At 35.5% G+C, this 19,441-nt stretch overlaps 4 protein-coding genes across 9 annotated transcripts; 2 read left to right on the top strand and 2 right to left on the bottom strand.

Annotated features, from left to right (window-relative positions):
- Nucleotides 1–558: 558 nt before the first annotated feature.
- On the bottom strand, nucleotides 559–3,878 carry LOC111491252. The gene is made up of 3 exons (XM_023140077.1): nucleotides 3,694–3,878; nucleotides 1,400–1,566; nucleotides 559–888 (listed from the first exon to the last, which is right to left on the bottom strand). The coding sequence occupies exons 1-3, from the start codon at nucleotides 3,770–3,772 to the stop codon at nucleotides 871–873; spliced, it is 264 nt and encodes an 87-aa protein (XP_022995845.1). The 5' UTR covers nucleotides 3,773–3,878; the 3' UTR covers nucleotides 559–870.
- Nucleotides 3,879–3,987: 109 nt separating this feature from the next.
- LOC111491251 (succinate dehydrogenase assembly factor 4, mitochondrial) lies at nucleotides 3,988–4,563 on the top strand. Its single transcript, XM_023140076.1, has one exon. The coding sequence runs from the start codon at nucleotides 4,040–4,042 to the stop codon at nucleotides 4,370–4,372; it is 333 nt and encodes a 110-aa protein (XP_022995844.1). The 5' UTR covers nucleotides 3,988–4,039; the 3' UTR covers nucleotides 4,373–4,563.
- A 3,618-nt stretch (nucleotides 4,564–8,181) lies between these two features.
- LOC111491249 (spermine synthase-like) lies at nucleotides 8,182–13,055 on the top strand. 6 transcript variants are annotated; one of them, XM_023140069.1, is made up of 12 exons: nucleotides 8,182–8,267; nucleotides 8,575–8,667; nucleotides 10,066–10,286; nucleotides 10,384–10,434; nucleotides 10,855–10,931; nucleotides 11,035–11,157; nucleotides 11,614–11,718; nucleotides 11,808–11,880; nucleotides 12,002–12,073; nucleotides 12,201–12,396; nucleotides 12,500–12,629; nucleotides 12,733–13,052. In XM_023140069.1, exons 3-12 carry the CDS (start codon nucleotides 10,097–10,099, stop codon nucleotides 12,817–12,819), a joined length of 1,104 nt encoding a protein of 367 aa, XP_022995837.1. In that variant the 5' UTR covers nucleotides 8,182–8,267; nucleotides 8,575–8,667; nucleotides 10,066–10,096; the 3' UTR covers nucleotides 12,820–13,052. The 6 variants fall into 6 exon arrangements, with proteins under 6 accessions (XP_022995837.1, XP_022995836.1, XP_022995840.1 ...); XM_023140068.1 differs by lacking the exons at nucleotides 8,182–8,267; nucleotides 8,575–8,667 and adding an exon at nucleotides 8,679–8,961 and having other exon boundaries at nucleotides 12,733–13,055; XM_023140072.1 differs by lacking the exons at nucleotides 8,182–8,267; nucleotides 8,575–8,667 and adding an exon at nucleotides 8,679–8,961 and having other exon boundaries at nucleotides 10,390–10,434.
- A 269-nt stretch (nucleotides 13,056–13,324) lies between these two features.
- On the bottom strand, nucleotides 13,325–19,441 carry LOC111491248 (cyclic nucleotide-gated ion channel 1). Its single transcript, XM_023140067.1, has 8 exons — nucleotides 19,262–19,441; nucleotides 18,644–18,746; nucleotides 17,367–17,934; nucleotides 16,356–16,565; nucleotides 15,684–15,973; nucleotides 15,040–15,151; nucleotides 14,606–14,842; nucleotides 13,325–14,485 (listed from the first exon to the last, which is right to left on the bottom strand). Exons 2-8 carry the CDS (start codon nucleotides 18,670–18,672, stop codon nucleotides 13,784–13,786), a joined length of 2,148 nt encoding a protein of 715 aa, XP_022995835.1. The 5' UTR covers nucleotides 18,673–18,746; nucleotides 19,262–19,441; the 3' UTR covers nucleotides 13,325–13,783.

The following is a 19,441-nucleotide window of genomic DNA, read 5'->3' as shown; positions in this document are numbered from 1 at the left end:
AAAATATAGTTCATAATGATTTAAAAGTAAGATAGGTTGGGTTGAATCACAACCTTATTTTCAAGTTGGTCGAGACGACCTAACCAAAAACATATCAACTCACGAACCAACCTAAAAACATATCAACTCACAAACCCCCAAAAACATATCAACTCACGGATTTTGATCCGACGAACCACATCCGTTGATTCTTTTCCTCCTCCCAACGCCTCATGGAAAAACAAAGAGAATAAAGGGATAAATGCGATGGAATATTCTCATAAAGAGATTCAATTTTCTGTTTGGATGCCAAGAAAATTGGTCAAATTGCCCGATCAAATTCTTCCACGGATGCTATTTTCAAATTTTACTGAATTTTAATTTTAAGATAATAAATTTACACGTTTTTATTATTCTTTAACAGTAATTGTAAATATTGATTATTTATAAACTTAACAAATTGTCACTACCATTTATCTAATATTTTAAGTAAATTATATTGTCAATCCGAAGAATATTCTCTATTTTTATATTTTACTCTATATATACGGTAAAATAATACTACGACAAGTTACAATGGTTTGATTTAGATATCTGTTTAGAAAATTGATACGTCTGAAATCTTCTATACAGTTTGATGAGAAGATAATAAAGAAAGCATAAGAGAAGACCTATGCTCGGAGTTTCGAGCAACAGGCATGTGTTTTCTTCCTCCCCTCGACCAGTGGGCGTGGAGCTTTAACAGTTCCATACAAAGAAGAGAATCAAAATCAGAATGATTCTGATAACATTCTAGGCAAATGCAAAAGTTTGCAACAAATGTTTACAGAAATATTATTGATTAACATCGAATCGTCACGCTAAGCTTTCCTCGACGTCGGATGGAGAAGATCAAAAGGTTCCACCTAACTGCATTGACACAAAACATAGAGAGATTAGAAAAATCATGGAGTTTGAAAAGCTCAAATGATAATATCAGAACAAACATCCGTCCATGTTTAAGACTAAAGTTCATTTTCAATTGTTATTGATTTCACAATTCTAACACGTGCCATAAAATTTGTGAATGCATGTATCATATCGACGTAAAACAGACTATTTTTGTGAGCTCCCTCGCCGGTTAAAGATGAGAATGAAACATTATTTATAAAAGTGTGGAAACCTCTCTCTAATAGACACTATTTAAAACAGTGAGGCTGACGATGGTACATAACAGATCAAAGTGGACAATATCTACTAAAAGTGGACTTGGACTTTTACAATATCTGCTACTGCTAGTAGATATTGTCCGCTTTGACCCGTTACATATTGCCGTCAACTTCACGATTTTAAACGCGTCTACTAGAGAGAGAACACCCTTATAAGAAATGTTTTGTTCCCTCTCTAACCAATCAACGTAAGATCTCAAAATTTTGCTTACCAATATAGCCTCTATCTCTCTGTCGGAGACAGGCGTACGCTTTGGCAGGAGAGACGCTTTTCCTCCCACGGCCGTGTCTTGGAGCGGCGCTGGGACGTTGGAACCCGAAAGTGCATAGTAACCAAGGTTTTCTGTTGAAGGGCGCTGTTGAGATTGGGAAGAAGATCCTAAAAGAAGAAATTGTAAGATTCATCAGGCTAACAAAATAAGTTGGGAACTTTGTTCAAGAAAGAATTTGTAATTTGTTTTACACATGAACTTAACCAAACATTATCAAAAGAGTTAAATGCAAAGGCTGAAACTAATTCAAATGCAAGCACGAGAAGCTTTTAAGTTATCTTAGTTCAACAGATAAGATATCAATAATTATTTTAAATGTCGATTTTGTCATCCCGCAATTATTTGATAATCATTACACTTCTTATTTTTTTAAATTAAGCATATGAATACGTTCTTTGTTCTGTATCCATTTTTTTGAATTTAGTCCGGAATTCAAATGTTTTCTTATAAAAGATGGAATTTTTCGAGAAAATAAATTCAATTTTCAAAAAACAAGCTCCCAAAAACCAAACACGGCCTAAGGCCTCTAAATTGACTTCAAACCTTCCCAAGCTAGACTAGAAGTCATAAGGAAAGTGTAACAGGCCAACTCCACCGCTAGTAGATATTGTCTGCTTTGGCCTGTTATATTTGCCGTTAGCATCACAATTTTAAAATACATCTACTAGGGAGAGGTTACCACACTCTTATAAGAAATATTTCGTTCTCCTCTCCAATCAATGTAGGATCTTACACCAAGGAATCAAGAAAGTATAAGGAAGGAATCAGAAGAGTCTAATGAAGATTTCCAATAACATATAGGATAACTTAAAGGAAGAGTGCAGGGTCGCCTTAAGCCAGATACTAATAAATCTTAAGAACCAAAGGATTGCTCAGAGATTACTTCCATCAACCAAACTGAATCTCACCCAAATTTTGTAACAACAAATATGGATCGAGACAGGATATGAAAAAACACAAATACAGTCATTCTTAAAAAACTAGGCACAGATTACAGTAAGGGTATGAATCCAAAATCAATAAGTTAATGCATTTGTATGCTTAGATATGTGTAGAGCTCATATTAACTTCGCACAATTAGCGCCTGGCATATGTCCATTAAGCTAACGAGTATACAACACGTGACCAATAACTGTTAGAACATCAGCATCGAACATAGTACCAAAACTAAAATTGTGCTTAGATTTATTTCAATACCACCCAACAGAGGAGAGTATTCTTTTACGAAAACGAAATTGTTGACTCAGCTTAAACACCCAGTGAGTTTCTGGTTCTGAACAAAACAACCAAACAGACAAGAAATCTTCCATAGGAGGAACATAACGATTCACTCAGTACCTAAAAACAGTGAATTTCTGCTCTACACTACCAAATAGAACCAGAAATCCTCCACAATAACAAAATTCTTCCACAGGAACAAAAACTTGCACCAATTCCAAAACCCAGTGAGCTTGTGTTCATACACAACCAAACAGAAACGGAAAATTAGTAAGAAATGTTTCTTAACTTTAAAAATTTCTAATAAGAGCTTGAATTTTTAAATTTGTGTCAAATAAGTAATTAACTTTGACAAATATCTAATAAATTTCTAAACCTTTGATGACTAAGAATTCAAAAGTTTCTTTAAGAAATGTAAAAGCGTGAATGGTAGAACAAAAATGAAATGATTATCCAATAAGACAACATTATGTATAAGAGATTCGTTAATTTAAAAAGATATTAAATGTGTCAATAACTTTTAAACACAAAATTGAACGTTTATAGATAATTAGAAACAAACCGAGATTAAACTTATAATTTAATCGAAAGTATTTGCAATTTGCCTCAGTTTCTAATCCAATGAGTCTATGTTTCTACACAAACAAACAGTGGGAGCACAAAAATTTCCACAGGAACCGAAGAGTTAACCAAATTTCTAGCTAATGAGTTTCTGTTTCTATACAACTAAACAAACAACAAATCTTCCACAAGAACAAAACAATTGAGTCAGTTCTAAACCAAAGGAGTTCCAATTTCTACACGATCAAACAGACAAACAAATTCTCAAACAGGAACAAAAAGCCAGTGAAATTCCGATCCTCTGCAACCAAACAAACAAGCAATCTACCAGAGAGTACCAAGAACTCATCCACAAGATTCAAAAAATTCAAACAATGTTAGAAAGAAATTTTCAAACAAAAAGAAGAATAAGGTGGAGAAAATCGAAGGAATTAAAGGGTGAAAAAGAGAGATACCTGAAGCTGAAGATTTCGGGTGCCTTTCGGGGAATTTAATGCGAGGAATTCGCTTCAAAAGATGCCCTTCAACGCCCATTTTCTTCTTCTGCTTTACTCTCTTAGTTTCCAATTTGCTTTCTATGGCCGCGTTTGGCTTTGATAGCAATAACGCTGACGCTGTTAAAGCATGTGAAGGATTTGGGTTTTTTATCCAAACACGTCTCTACCAGGCCGCAATGAAACAAGGACACGTGGTGTGTTCTAGCGTCCAACACGACGTCGTATTGAAGCAGTATAAATATTGATATTTTTTTTCACGTACTAACCGTCAGCCGTCTGCAGATCCGTTTGAGAGCGAAGAAGAATGTCGAGCAATCTCACCCGTCTATTCTCGCCGCCTAGTCTCACCGCTCTATCGGCGGTGAATCGCGTCACTTCCACTTCGGTGAGTCGACTCGTCTCCTCCTCGGCGAATCAACAACCTTCTCGATTGGAGCAAGGTGTTCCCGGCGAGGAGCAACGAGAAGCTGGAAAAGGAAGTTTGCCGGATCAACACGAGGCTGCCGGAGATGATCGAGATAGTGAAGATGAGGGAGCTGATGTGAACAAAGCGACTGGCGAGGTCGGTGGACCTAAAGGTCCCGAGCCAACTCGCTATGGCGATTGGGAAAGAAACGGTCGGTGCTACGATTTTTGATATTTCGAGGTTAGATTCCGAATAAGATCTCAGGTGATCCGATTTCTGTAATTCGATTTCATCGCCTTTGTTTCTTTAATTCGAATTATAGTTTCGTTTTTTCTGTTGATGGATTGATTTCGAGATAGAATGGAAATTAGAATAACGTTATCCAGCTTTTCAATATTTCTTGATTCTGGTTATCTTCTTGCATTCATATTCTGTTTTAGCCAGTATTTATCAATTTGTGTCCAAAACTTGCTATGAACTGTCTGAATTTCAATAGCTAGTTGAACAATTTTTTTTTTAAGAAATTGAAGGGGGGAGACTAGTTTCTTAGGAGGGAAGGATGGTTGAAATCTTCTTATCAAATTGACTACTTGCTATTCGTTGAAGAATTTTGTGATTGTAGAAATCCACTTGAACTGTTCTTATCAAATCATCTTCACACAAATTTGATTGAGGTTCATTCAAATTCTGAACATTATGGATAAACTGTGTACTTAAATGAGGTAGTTCATTTTAGTTTCTGTAGAATCATTGCCTTCCCCAAAATCATACTAAAGAGTAAAAACCAATCTATAATTAAAAAACAAGCAAACAACACACCCAAATCTGGTTCTAAAAACGCTCAAATTCATCTGAAAAAGGAACACTCAATTCATCGAGCTACTGGAAGAACATTTAACCCAGCATCAATACTACCAAATCCAACAAAACAGTGGAACTAAAAAAAATCAACACTCACAAAACTGAAACATAGCTATACATTTTCAAAAAAAAAAACAACGACAATACTAATGGAGTATTAATTTTAAGTTTAAAGTTCAATTAAAATGGGGGAGAGTGAATCTTGCTGATGAACAGAGATGTGATATTCCATCCTTTTCCTCTTACTTAAGGAATACGTATCAGAGAATGAGGATTGCAAGATAAGTTATAAGATGAGGAGTTTATGCAAAATCGACGGTAAGATAAGCTGATGGCAAATGGGCTGAGAATGATTGAAGCTTGATTGAAAATGACTACGAGATGGCTGGGTTGAAAATGAAGTGCTTGGTTGGCTTTTAGTATGCTTGGACGATTGAAAATGACTAATATTTTTTTAGTTCCAAGTTTGAATATAATGTTCTTTTGCTTCTTTATAAATCATGTGAGATTGGAATATATATATAACTTTGCACCCGGTCGAGTTGCTTTGTCAAGAATGACATATTCGCAAAGTTTCGTCGCTGGTAACCAATGTTTTTCGAGTAGCGTCTCGTAAGCATCGTGATTCTTGCTCAAAAAACAGATCAAAGGCGTTCGAACTAACAGATCTTTGTCACTACATCAGTTCGATATCAAAAAAGAAGAGGAAATCAGAGAATAGGCTAGGCAAGATTAGCTTCTCCCCTAGACTTGAAAATGAACCAACATTCCCATTGGACACAAAAAATAACACAAGCCGTGCATCTAAAACAACTAATAATCTAAAAAATCAGACAGTTGTTACATGAAATTAGTCGAGATACGCACAAACTAGCTTGAAATTAGTCAAGTTAATTTGTTCTCTTTTAATATGCTCAGAGGACGTTGAAGTTTGATGGAGCTTGTTTGGCATCATAGTATTCGATATCAAATTGAAAACGTCTTTTTTTTTAACCATATTTAGATAACCATACTATAATCAATTGTCACGTCAACCTTTAATTAAAGGTAATAATTATGTTTACGAACTTTTATGACATAATTTAATATGATGTCTTTTTATTATATTTTGGAATGTTTGATGTTTTTCCCTTTTTGCCCCTAAACAACCTTCTCCTAGTTCCATGGTTGTTAGAATGCCACTTCGCCCCCTTCTAACAACCAATAATAGTATTATTTAACAACTTAATTTATAAGTAAAATTATAGAGTGAAAAGTCATTTATACCCTTCAATTTCTCAAAATTAGGTTGATATTTAGAACTCATGGTTTAATATTTTAATTAAAATTTATGAAATTATTAGTTGAAAATTTTAAGGATAATCAAATCAACAAAATAAAAAGAAATGTATGGTAATTTTTTTAATAATAAAAAATAAAAAAACTTCCAAATTTAAATATAATTGACCTAAATAAAAGAATATTTCTTCTTGTGTTGTGGTTCAATTTTGTCATATCTTTTGACTAATAAATATTTTAAACGCTAAAATATAAATTAAAATTTGCAGAATAATTCAACTCTTCGTCAGACAATAATTCACTCCAAAAGTCCAAATCCAAATAAAATAATTTAAAATTAATATATAATTTTAAAATGCGAAAAATAAAAAGGGGCCCACAAATGGTAGGTACAAGGAAACGACGGTCTTGAACGAGTCCACTCACCAATTAATATTTTTTTTCTTATTTTGAAAATGCACATGCTTCATATTATGCCACGTGTATATATCACATTTTATATCTCTATTAAATTGTTATATTATAAAAGCTTCTCAAACTTTAAAAACTATTTAATAAATTTGTAAAGTTTTGATTTAGCGTCTAATAAAATATAATATTTTTTTGTTCTATAGTTATTTGACCTACTTAAATTATATATATATAAAAAAACTCGTTCCATAATTTTGGATTTATGACCTGTATAGCTAAATAAGGTTTGTGACTCAACTCAAAAGCTTCGGGTTGAATTGAGTTGGATCGTCGAATTGTTCATATTTTTAAATATTTGAAAGTTATACTCATCTGCAATACATGTTACATCGATAAATTAAAATTTCATAAAACTCAAACATTAAACCTTCATAAGACACAAGAATTGTTAAACAAATGTCTGGAGATTTTTTTTTTAATCTTAATAATAATTTTAAAATAGAATTATGAATGGGTTGATTGGTCAGATTGACCCGACTAAAATATCAAACACTGCAGTATCTAAAATATCTATTACATATATCAAAAAAAGAAAATTTGTATAGTGAAACTAATGGTGATATTTAAACACACTGAATTGTCAATTATTTCTAACGATAAATTTTATTCTTACATGACATTACAAAATATTCCATTGTGACGTTTAATCAACTTTATATAAGACTTTATGCTAATTTATTATTATTATAGTTTCACAGGGGCTATATAGTAATTTGATAGGAAGAATATAAAATCAAAACGAGTAAATTAAATTAAAGGCTTGGAAATATTTATAAAAAAAAAAAGGAATCTGAATATTTATTTAAGAAACCATTTTTTAAATTTAAAAGGATTTGTATCTTATCTCATGTGGCAAGTGCTTCTCAGAATATTTGCTTTATAAATAATATATATATATATATATAAAATATATATATATATCTTTGATTTTAAAAAATAATTTATTTAGTTTAAAAGTTTGCTCTTGTCTTATCTTTATTAATTTTCAAATGGACCATTAAACTTTGTATTAATTGAGATTATAGATGTTATAATTTTTTTAATTGAGATATTAGGTTAATAATTTAATTTCGATTGTTCAAACCGTCTATAATAAATGTGCGGAAATTAGATAACTATATTTAAATAGAAAAAATGTCTACAAATAAAGATAGTTTTGATGCTCGAAAAAACACCTTTTCCAAACAATATTTAACTTTACAGTATTAATTCTACTTTAATGTTTAAAGAAATCATTTTAATTTATTCCGTATGCTTTTCAATATAAACTATTTTTATTTCAATTTTCTACGAGTATCCGTTTTTTTTATTTTGTATAAATAATTTTAATAGTAAAAGAGAAACTCGAGAAAATATACCAGACCGAGCACGAAGCAAAGAGAAGAAGGAAATTGGTTCGAAGCCTAAATCTTCTCCCTTGACCTAACAAAGAGCCGTGATCGAGGTTAGGGTGGGCCTTTAATGCCCTCGACTTGTAGTAATTTCGTTTAGCTCGATTTGATTGTTTTTTGTAGAGGTAACACGAAAGTCTTAAATTATTTATGATATAAACATATTTATTTTTTTACAAATAATAATGGAAATTATTTTTAATTCAATTCCTTAGTTCTTCCTCTATATTAATTATTTAATCGTTCATTTAATTTTTAAAGAATAAGATTAGCTTTAGGTTAACTTTTTTAATTAACATTTAATATTTTTTATTATTTGTAGAACTTATTTTGAAAAATAAATTTAAATAAGAATAATTTAGATATTATTAATTATTCTTACCTAAAAGTTATGGCGAAATGTTAATGTCCAAATTTTGTGTGACATGAAAGGTCTGGAATGGAGGAGTTTTGTGGCTCGAGAATCTTTGAGATGGGGTCCTAACTTTCAATTTTTTCAACTTATTGATCGCGTGCAAAATACAGGTTCGTCCTCGTCGGGTCGCGGCACAATTTCTGATCCGCACACCTAATCAAGATTCACGATCTTTCTTCAATTTTCTATATATAAATGTAATGCCCCAAATCCCAATTTTCATCGTACTTCAACGAGAATCGGAAACCAGAGCATACAGAGAGAGAGAGAGAGAGAGAGAGAGAGGAGTGAAACGAAGAGATTGAGTGTGTTTGTGTATGAGAGAATTGTTTTTGCGTCTCTTTCTTGCTTGTTTGCGTCTCTCCCAGAAGTTGGAAGTTCCCATTTCCAGAAATTAACGCCTGGTAATCTCTCTGTCGTTAACCCTTTTTGACTCTGCTTTGATTGTTCTTGCTCTGGGATCCATGGCCTCGCTCTGAGTTTGGTTTGATTGTTACTTAAATGCATTTTTCTTCTGTTTTGATGGATTCTGTTTGTTTCCTCGGATTTTCTTTTTTTTTGTTTTGTCTTTTGATTACGGATACATATTGTGGGTATGTATCCCTTCTCTCTCTATCTCTCTCTCTCTGTCTTCTTATTCTTCCGATTGTTGAGTTCAATGTTGTGTTCGTGCTCAAATACTGCTATCATTTTCACTTTCGTCCTCCTTGCGCTTCAATCTCGGACTCAAACTGGAAATTTCGGGCTATAGAATGATTTATCCTTAGTCTTACGATTTTCCCGTTCATTTTTTCGTTTTTGAATCATCTAGCCATCTTGTTTGAGAAATTGTTGGTTAATATTGTTCTGTTTTGATCGAATCGTTGGAGATATATGTATCGCTTTAAATATAGTTTTTCTTTTCAACGTTTGGGGCCCAAGGGAGTGCGAATTAGCGAGGGAAGGGTGTTCCATGTCCTATTCCTTACACAGTGTCCTAATATATAGGGTTCAATATACTTGACATATTTGGCTATTTCCGACATTGAATCTTGAAGGAAGCTAATAAGGGATTTTGGAGAATCAAATTTTCTTATGATATGATTCATCAAAACGGTCTTAATTACCGTTTATTGACCTGATCCCATGATCTACGTGTTATTATTTGTTTCCATTCAGAGAAAATTCATTGAAGTTACCTTTTTCCAACAATAGGTTGTTTTGTATAAACTATGACCTTTAGCTCTGGTTTTGGCTTGGGTTTATTATCAGCTGGTAAATTTTCTCATCCTCTGGGCCTACTTTTTTATCAATCTTTTTCTTCGTTTTTTGTTGCTATTAGTACAGTGATTTTGTAGAATTTTTAAATATATGATGAAGAATGATTGCTTGAACTAGCTTGCTTTGCTGCAAGTGATGTTTCTTCTTAATCTGTATTTAGTTGGTTGCTGGAAACTATTGTAGTGTGTCAAATCTTTCATACAAAGTTTGTATATCGCTTCTTCTCATGTATGAATTTGAATCTATAGAGACTGGAGCTCGAGAAGAAAAGGATCATTTATGGAAGCCGACGCAGGAAGAGGTTTGGGATGCCAGAAGACTATGGATGGGAAGGCGAGTAATGGGATTGTTCCAAAGAAGGAGATCCCTTCTTGTTGTTTAAAGGCCATGGCTTCAGCCCCTGAGCTTGATGCCAAGTGCCATTCCACTGTTGTTTCTGGCTGGTTCTCAGAACATCAGTCTGCTTCTGGTAATTAACTATGCTTGTTTCCTTCTATTTTGGTTCTACCATTCACGTGTTCTGATCAGATCCTTCATTGACATGTTTTTGTTTCAATATCTTCCAAATTCAGATAAGGGAAACAAAATGGTCTACTTCAACAATCCCATGTGGCCTGGTACCCTTCTCTACTTTTTTCTTTATCTTTTGATAGCTTATATTATTGCCTATCTGATGAACATCATTTTTTCTTTAGGCGTTCTTCTTTGGCCGATGAACTTTGCATGAAAACTATTTTGGCCATTGTTCATTTTATGTAAAACATTTGAGGAAAGATCTGTGTTATAGGTGAGAAGTATTTGAAGCTCCTTATGGCAAGCCTAGTTTCATGCTACGAAACGAGTCGATTTCTATTAGATAATTAATGAAAAACTAACGACAAATATTCAGGGAGTTTTTGTAATTCAAATATTAAGGATTGATATCTATTTATATTAAGTTGATCCTTGCTTGAGTGTTCTAACCGACGATAGTATGAGTTTTGCCTTCCTACCTCAAGCACGACAATTATGGCCTTTATAATTCTGTTTGTTTTTAGGAGAAGCACATTCCCTGCAAGTAGAGTCTATATTATTTCAAAGGAGGTCAGAGTACCAAGAAGTAGTTGTTTTCGAGGTATGTTTTCTGTTTTGTATTGTCCCTTTTTGCTTAACATTCTGTGATTTCCTAAATGAAATATAAATTTGAGGTAGCTAATACCACGATTTTTCATTGACAGTCCACTTCATATGGGAAAGTGCTTGTTCTAGATGGTATTGTCCAGTTAACTGAGAAAGATGAGTGTGCCTACCAGGAGATGATAACTCACCTGCCCCTCTGTTCAATTCCATCTCCCAAAACGGTGACTTCATATATTCAAACCATTGTGCTTTCGTCTTTACAGTTGTAGTCTTCCATTTTCTCGTGCAATCAGTATGAGGAATGATGGAATGATTTCTTTGTTGTTAAGAGTTTTGATTTTAAAACAAGCAACTGGAATTGTGGTTTGGTAACTATGAGTTAGCTTACTTTTGGCATCTGATTGGTTCCGATCTTGACTTGCTTGCCAATGTGAAACTTATATAGTTGCACTTGATAGGATCGATTATCTATCCAGTTTGATCTGTTTTGATCATTTTGTTCTACGAGTTTGTTGCTATCTTGGGTTTGCATAAAATAGTTAGCTTGACGAAGTCACGGGATTTTATATCTGTTTCAAAATCATTTTACACTAAGATTACGTCTTTGTGTTTAGCCGCATGGATTTCTTTCAGCTGTTGAAGATTAAGTTATGTATGTTCAATCAAATCTGTTGCAGGTTCTTGTTGTTGGTGGTGGTGATGGTGGAGTTCTAAGGGAAGTCGCTCGCCACAACTCTGTAGAGCATATCGATATATGTGAGATAGATAAGATGGTCATTGATGTATGATATGTAACATCCGCTTTTGTGATAAACTCACTACGTTTTCTCTCAAGTTAATCACCTTGTTGTCCTGGTTTCTTTACCTATAGGTATCCAAGGAGTTCTTTCCCGAGTTAGCTAAAGGATTTGAGGATCCCCGTGTCCACCTTCACGTTGGAGATGGTATGTCCTGATGTAGTTTATCTTTCCTTTTATATATTTTTTTATATCAATTAATTGGATCGCCATTGAGATTATTATGCTATATGCCCAATGTTATCTCTCTGCGTCATGATTTTTACAGCTATTGATTTCCTACGGCGTGCACCTAAAGAGAAATACGATGCTGTCATAGTTGATTCCTCGGACCCTGTTGGTATGTTCGTAGTTTATATGATATTGAGTTCATGTAACTCATTTATAACAAGTGCATGTCACTGGTATGCTCACAAAAGGCATTTCCTGTGGTATCTCTAGTTTAAGTAAGGTTGTTGCTATTTTAGGGCCTGCTCAGGAGCTAGTTGAGAAGCCATTCTTTGAGACGATAGCAAAAGCATTGAAACCTGGTGGTGTTCTCTGTAACATGGCAGAAAGTATGTGGCTACATACACATCTTATTCAAGATATGATCTCTATTTGCCGTAAGATTTTCAAAGGATCTGTTCATTATGCATGGGGCAGCGTTCCAACGTATCCAAGGTCACCACAACTTGTAGCACACTGCTTTTAAAGGATTCATTTTGATATTGCCATTTTCAGATGATTATTGCTCTTTCTCAATTCTGGGTTTTGTATTCTTCAGTGGTGTGATAGGTTTTCTGCTATGCTCAACTGAAGGGCCACCTGTTGATTTTAAGAATCCTATCAATCCCATCGAGAAGCTAGAAGGTTCAGCCGAGTATGAAAGAGAGCTCAAATTCTACAATTCAGAGGTACATATATACTCTGCTCCAGCGAGTCTCTTGTAGCATAGATCATGTGGATAAGTTCCTTCAAAGAAATAGAACTGATATGAACTGTTGTTGAAAATGGCAGATACACTCTGCTGCTTTTGCTTTGCCCTCGTTTCTGAGGAGGGAGGTGAAGGCGCTTGTTGATTCTCCAGACCCGGCACAGGACTGATTCCGGTAGAGGAGGCGACGTCCAGGTCTACCCATTTCCTGTTTGGTTGGTATTTACAAATAATGAAAGTGATTGAATATTGATTCTGAAAACATTTATATTATTGACTTGTAATGGTAGTAGCTATATCTTCTGTGAGATCAAACTTGTTGATGACATCTCATTGAGTTTCTTCTTGCTTATGAGTGATTTTAAGCAGCTCTTTTATAATATGATTTGTGCACTTCTTTGGTGAATGGATGGTGTTATGGAACTATTTAGAACTTGGGTATTCGATTAGGAGACATGTGATATCATTTACAACTAAGTAAAAGATTAAGATTGTTATTATTACCTAAAAAATGAACATGAATGCATCTTGGAGCAGCTACCGGGGCAGCGGAGAGAGTAGGCTGGGAGGTTCTTGACTCCGTTCGGGCTATATCGGTTTAAGAGCTTTGAAGCAAATGCAATTATAGAAGGGCTAAGGACTTCAATAACGCTATTTTGTTTTGACAGATATATATACAAGAATTTGGAAAGCCATCAATTTTGGTTTGCTCATGTTTCCAATTAATTGCGAAGTAATTAAAAATTTAAAACATGATACATTAATTCTAAAAGAAAAAAAGACTGAAGAAAAAATGACTTCGTCGTACTAATAACAACATCGACCTATAAGACACGAATGATTATACAGTTCAATATATTCACAAATCCAGTTCGACGGACTCATCTTCACGAGATCGATAGATAGGCACAAGGGATCCAGATGAACTTATAGTTGAGGCAATGACCATTGCTTGGATTCTGCCCAACTGACCTGAGGTTGAAATCTTTTGCTATCAATCGAGCTATTAATGACACAATGGCGTTTAGGCAAAACACCATGGCAGAAACATTCTCTCATTCCCATATTACGGAATATAAGAACCAATGCATAGAATAGACATCACTTTTGTATACAAAGAATACCTTTGCTCTATCAACTATTCTCTTCAGAGGTAAAGTCGGGCTCTGCTGGTTTCTGAAGCAACATGGGCGGTATTCTCTCGGGAATCCTGGCCTTGCGTGAGCTTGTGCGTCGAATCGTTCTTAGGATGTTAGCTGCAAATCTGGATGCATAGATGGTAGCACCTAAACTAGGAGAACTCCCACCTGTCTTGGCCAATGCATCTTTTAACCTGTTCTCTTCTTCCAACAGAGCCTGTTCATGCTTCTTTCTTCTGTATCGACGCCACGCTGCTTGTATAAAACACGCTGCCCATGTCCTCCATTGTTGTGAATAAAACCTGAAAGTGTGCCGCAGCTGCTTGCTGTGAAGTCTACGGAACTGTGAGGCTACAAACTTCAAGTCATCTGCCTTCAAAGCAAATGCTTCAACTTCTGAAAGAGTTCGAACAGTTCTTGTTGAAATTGGTAGATTGGATGAGGAATGTGGATCCAGAGCCCATGTCAGTAACTCTTCTCCACAGAAATCCCCTGCCTTGAGATGTTCAGAATTAAAGAAACCAGTTCTTCCACCATTTGTAGTTACAGACAATAACTTGCCACGCATAATGAAGATCATCTCATCGACTGGGTCTCCTTCCCGAACGATATAACTTTCCTCTGTGTATAGTACTGGCTTGAGACGGTCACACATAGCATCCAGCAGTTGTTCATCCATTTTTTCAAATATCGGTACCTGAAACGTCAAAGAAAAAGAATTTTCCAAAGTTGGTCTTGCATAATGGTGAAATCAAGAAGAGAACCATTTACTTATGTCTGATGAGACTATGAATATAGAAAACAGAGAGATCCTCACCCTCATTAGCAGAGACAAGCAGAGATGGCGTTTTATGTCCCTTCTGAGATCTTTCGGAAGATTTCGAACCAGATTCTCTTCATCAACCCCTCTAGTTTCCTGCCACTTGTACTGTTCGTACCTCCTGATTCGCTCCCGGAGGCTCTCAGGGAGTAAACGGTGGGACATCCATTGTTCTGCATCTCTCCTTCTAACCCTCATTTCTTCCAATCTTGTAGTGGTGGATTGCAAATATGTCTGTTTCAAGCAGGTCAAAATGAGGAATGCTGAGAGTTTCATAACTTGCTTTGTCACTTGCAAAGTATGTATGCAATGCATTAAAAGAATGCTACTCTTTTTTTCTTTTTCTTTGTAGGAGAACATATTCATAGTTCACATTTTAATATGCAAAACCATTTGGTGTTCATATAAGTGACAAGGAAAAGACTTCAAACCTGCATGTTCCCAATGAGAAATGAAAACAGGACTAGGCCAGAGATGGAGATGAAAACAGCAAACAAAATTTCCCATACATATGTGCTTGTTTGGAGATTTTGACCCAGGGAACTGCATCAAAATAAGTGCAGAAACATATAACGTTTTAACATCAGATATAAAAGCTCAAAATAGATGTCAACTGAAATATAAGCTTCTAATCAGATGAATGCCCAGGAAAAAAAAACAAAGGAAAAAACCCCCCATATCCATGCTAGTATGCTAAACTCAGGGGAAGCAGTAGCGTCAGTCGCTGTGGCTAGTATGAAGCAGAGCTTTTCTGGTTTTACTTTCATTCAAATTGAGTTTGGTGAGAGTATGAAGATCAAGGAATATATGTGGACATATGATTGCCAAATGGCTGACGCTTTTCTAGATGTCGATAGTCACATGCAGAGAATAGCATCCAAGTCCAATATTTGAACCACTGGCAGTTGGAATTTGCATTTCAAGATATGGATGATTATCAAGTTGCAAAAAATTTGGAATTCAGAAGATTAGGCTATCTATTACTCTATTTTCCTTCTCCTTACAAATCTGATACCACATCATCACAAATAGGCTAACTATAGCTCAAAATTTGTAGTATGAGCAGTGCACATACCTTAGATTTCTCAGACCCCACCAGAAACAGTAAAAGAACTTCTGTGGAAAATTCATCGACTCAACAACACGAGAATTAAGAGCATCAAGAAATATCCCAAAATCAAAAGGAGGTTTGTCTTCGTCTCCATCCACTAGTGGACATGAAATGTTTAAAAACGAGTTATTTCGTAGATTGACAGCCACATCACAATATAGTGTATTAGAATCACAGCTAATATTGTGACAAGCCTGCTGCCAGCATGTAGTTTCCCGTTCTATTGAAAACAAGTACCAGAATGCACCAAAGACCTGAGAACACAAATAACATCCGCTCAAATTCATAGTTTTTACATTCTGAACAAAGTGAAGATTTCAAAGGAACAGAAACGGAGGAGGAAAGTAAAGAGTAACAAGATAAGATCTCATGAACCTATTTACATTCGTAGTTCTCGTTTGTGAGCACCATAAATTTCAAGTGATATTCTTTAAAGGTGAGTGATAATGACCAAGCCAGTCTACTTGACATACATAAGTGAATTCTCAAAAACAATAAAATCTCATGACGCTTGTAATATGCCTACAAATATAGAAGGATGCTAATTTCTAGCCCATAGATGATTAATCAGACATTCTTCCCCCTCGAACTTACTTTATGACATAAATAAACAAAAAGATTAGAAACCGAACTCACATGACTTGCCAGCATGTAAAGAAAGAGATTAAATGCAGCTCCAGCCCATGCAGTTTCAGTGAGTACAGATGTTCTTGTAACTTCTTTATATAAAGGATAGATTCTAATAAACCGAGGCACGTATTGGAAGAAAACAATGAATTTCAGCAAGTCCTTGGTATTCAACGACCTCGAGCCTCTCATGTTTGGAACAATTATCAGGATCACTACCTGCCATAGTTCTGTAAGTTAATTTCCAAAATCAAAATTGAATTCCAATTGAATAAACAAAAAATGATGTAGAGACTAGTTACAGAAATTATATGTGGAATAAGAAAATAAGTAACGTATGAATGACAATAAAAGAGTTATAAATGGATAAATTGATATCATCCATCAGTCTATATTTAACAAATTTGTGTCTCAAAACGCGTCTATATGAACTAACTTGCTTTGCCGTTTTGACCCGTTACATATTGCCGTCAGCCTCACGGTTTTTTAAAACACGTCTACTAGGGAGAGGTTTCCACACCCTTAAAAGGAATGCTTCATTCTCCTCTCCAACCAACGTGGGATCTCACGATTCACCCCCCTTGGGGGTCCAACGTCCTCGCTGGCACACAGCCCAGTGTTAGGCTCTGATACCATTTGTAATAGTCTAAGTCCACTGCAAGCAGATATTGTCAGTTTTGGCCCGTTACGTATCGCCGTCAGTCTCATGGTTTTAAAACGCGTCTACTAGAGAAAGGTTTCCACACCCTTATAAGAAAGGTTTCGTTCTCCTCTCCAACCAACGTGGGATCTCATATGTAGAGTTCGGGCCCGGTAGTTTCCAAAAATAGTATGTGGAGAGCCCTAGCCCCTTTGTTGCAACAATATTAAGGGGAGGGGGGAGGAAATGAAGCCAGCTTCATGCAAGTTGAGTTCACAAATGAATATCTTAAATTCACAAAAGATACGGGATCACCCATAGAAGGTCATAAAGCAACGCTCATGACCAACAAAAATACCCCTGAGAGAAAAATGGCATACTTGTGGAAGTGGGAGGACTGCAAGAATGTCGATCAAAAAGTATGACGACAGATATCTCTTTGCTATTGCCCAAGCATCTTCAACTAGAACACCTCTTCCAAATACTCGAGAAGATGGAGCAATAAATCCCGTACGAAATTGCAAAACAATATGCAATATATAAAATATGTCGGTGAATGAACGTAAGACACTAGCCGTAATCTCCATCTTCTTATCCAACCCAAGACATTTCTGATCATCGTCCATCACAGGGACATAAAAGAACAAAGGATCCAACGAGACTGCAATCACACAAGACAACACAAATATCTTATTCCACTTCTGGAGAAAGGGCCCCTGTGGATCAAGTACTTGTCTTCGTGTTCCAAAATTTTTGGACATAAATTTATTGAAAGAAGATGATTTCAAGGTTTTCTTAATTCTATTAATCCTGTAAGAACCAGTTTCCAATTCTTTGTGAGGCTTTTCTGAAACTAAGTCAGCTCTTGTCCCATTTATTCCGACATTTAAAGTGTTATCCGCAGAATATAACCCCATTGAAGTTTTATCTGAACTCCGGTCCGGAAACCTGGACGAAAAAGCATAAAAGTTATGACCAAACATGAATGAGTAATACTATACTAGAAGGCCCGAATTCAAAAGGGCATTGTCAGAAGCCATTGTTTTATAAACCTATCCTTCAATTTAATTAAAAAAACAGAGAATACATCTAAGATAACAGTAGAGTACTTTAGTTTGAGAGAAAGGCCTATACATCAAAATTCACTAATCCTCACCCAATCATCACATTTGAAAGTATTGAATCTATAGAATATCCGTAACAGTCCAAGCCTACTGCTGGCTGATATTGCCCGCTTTGACCAACACGTCTAGTAGGGAGAGTTTTCCACATCCTTATAAGGGATGCTTTGTTCTCCTCTCCAACCGATGTGGGATCTCACAATCCACCCCTCTTAGGGGCCTAACGTCCTCGCTAGTACACCGCCTAGTGTCTGGCTCTGATACCATTTGTAACACCTCAAACCCACCACTAGCAGATATTGTCCTCTTTGGGCTTTCCCTTTCAAGCTTCCCCTCAAGGTTTCTAAAACGCGTGTGCTAGGGAGAGGTTCCACACCCTTATAAAGAATGTTTCATTCTCCTCCCCAACTGATAGGTAGGGTCTCACAGCACCTATCTAAGAACTGAAGAGTTCATTCGACCAAAGAGATATCCAACAAAACAATCCCCATTACCATCATCACTTTGTAACTCGAAAAAAAAAGAATCAAACTAACCGCACAATCTTCTCCTGCAGATAAGTCATAATGGAAAATCAACTTAGCAAACGCATAAAGTCCAAATACTTCTTTAGTTGACACGAATTTCTAGAGGGAACTCCTGAAAAAAAGGGGGAAAAAGTTAGAGAACTTCAAGTAAGAGAATCCAAAGTATGGTAAAATTCAACATAACCTCCCAAAAACCCCAAAAAATGGCATGGTCGCCCACAGATTCCAAAGGGTAACAACAACAAAATCTAAATTGCTCAATGAGACATCAAACCGATCAACAATCACACGGGGTTTCAAAGAATCAAACAAGATACCCATTCATCCAAATGTCCAAACACAGTGAAAAACCCACAAACATCCAAAAACTCTCAACCGATTATTCAATCTACCCAAATACAACCCTGAAAACCTACTTGAAATGGAAGAAAAACACAATCGAATCACTTCTCAAAGCAAGTTCAGAGAGGAACAAACAAGAGAACTGAAATAAAAAAGCAAATTCAGTAATCCAAAACTCAAAAAACCTAAAATAAAGCGAAGAAACCCACAAACAAAAACAGTAAAATCAAAAGTAACTGAAAACAAACCACTGGAATTCGAGAGAAAAGGAGAAGAAAAACATACCGAAATAAGAAAAGGTCTCAAGGAAGAACACGAAGAACGTGGAGCGATAGATTGTTGGATATTAAATCAAATGAACAAAAAAGCTTTTGGCAGAAAGAAATTGATTGAATCCAGCGAGAGAAATGCGACTTCTTCCACTTTATACTACGAAACTTCCTCGAGACTTCTCCATCTTTGTTT

This window comes from Cucurbita maxima, unplaced genomic scaffold (assembly GCF_002738345.1).
Source record: "Cucurbita maxima cultivar Rimu unplaced genomic scaffold, Cmax_1.0 Cma_Scf00016, whole genome shotgun sequence".
NCBI lineage: Eukaryota > Viridiplantae > Streptophyta > Magnoliopsida > Cucurbitales > Cucurbitaceae > Cucurbita > Cucurbita maxima.
Note: the sequence above shows the minus strand (reverse complement) of the source record. Positions and strands in the feature narration are given on the sequence as shown.

Bases quoted from the DNA above. Each gene is read 5' to 3' on its own strand.
- LOC111491252 (XM_023140077.1), bottom strand. From the start codon at position 3,772: ATGGGCGTTGAAGGGCATCTTTTGAAGCGAATTCCTCGCATTAAATTC. The intron at 1,567-3,693 runs GTATCTCTCTTT...TTCTTCTTTTAG, and splicing joins CCCGAAATCTTCAGCTTCAG to GATCTTCTTCCCAATCTCAA.
- LOC111491251 (XM_023140076.1), top strand. From the start codon at position 4,040: ATGTCGAGCAATCTCACCCGTCTATTCTCGCCGCCTAGTCTCACCGCT.
- LOC111491249 (XM_023140068.1), top strand. From the start codon at position 10,097: ATGGAAGCCGACGCAGGAAGAGGTTTGGGATGCCAGAAGACTATGGAT. The intron at 11,881-12,001 runs GTATGTCCTGAT...TGATTTTTACAG, and splicing joins CCACCTTCACGTTGGAGATG to CTATTGATTTCCTACGGCGT. The intron at 12,397-12,499 runs GTCACCACAACT...TGTATTCTTCAG, and splicing joins AGCGTTCCAACGTATCCAAG to TGGTGTGATAGGTTTTCTGC.
- LOC111491248 (XM_023140067.1), bottom strand. From the start codon at position 18,672: ATGACTTATCTGCAGGAGAAGATTGTGCG. The intron at 16,566-17,366 runs GTATGCCATTTT...GAACTATGGCAG, and splicing joins CAGTCCTCCCACTTCCACAA to GTAGTGATCCTGATAATTGT. The intron at 15,974-16,355 runs GTGAGTTCGGTT...TTGTGTTCTCAG, and splicing joins TTTACATGCTGGCAAGTCAT to GTCTTTGGTGCATTCTGGTA.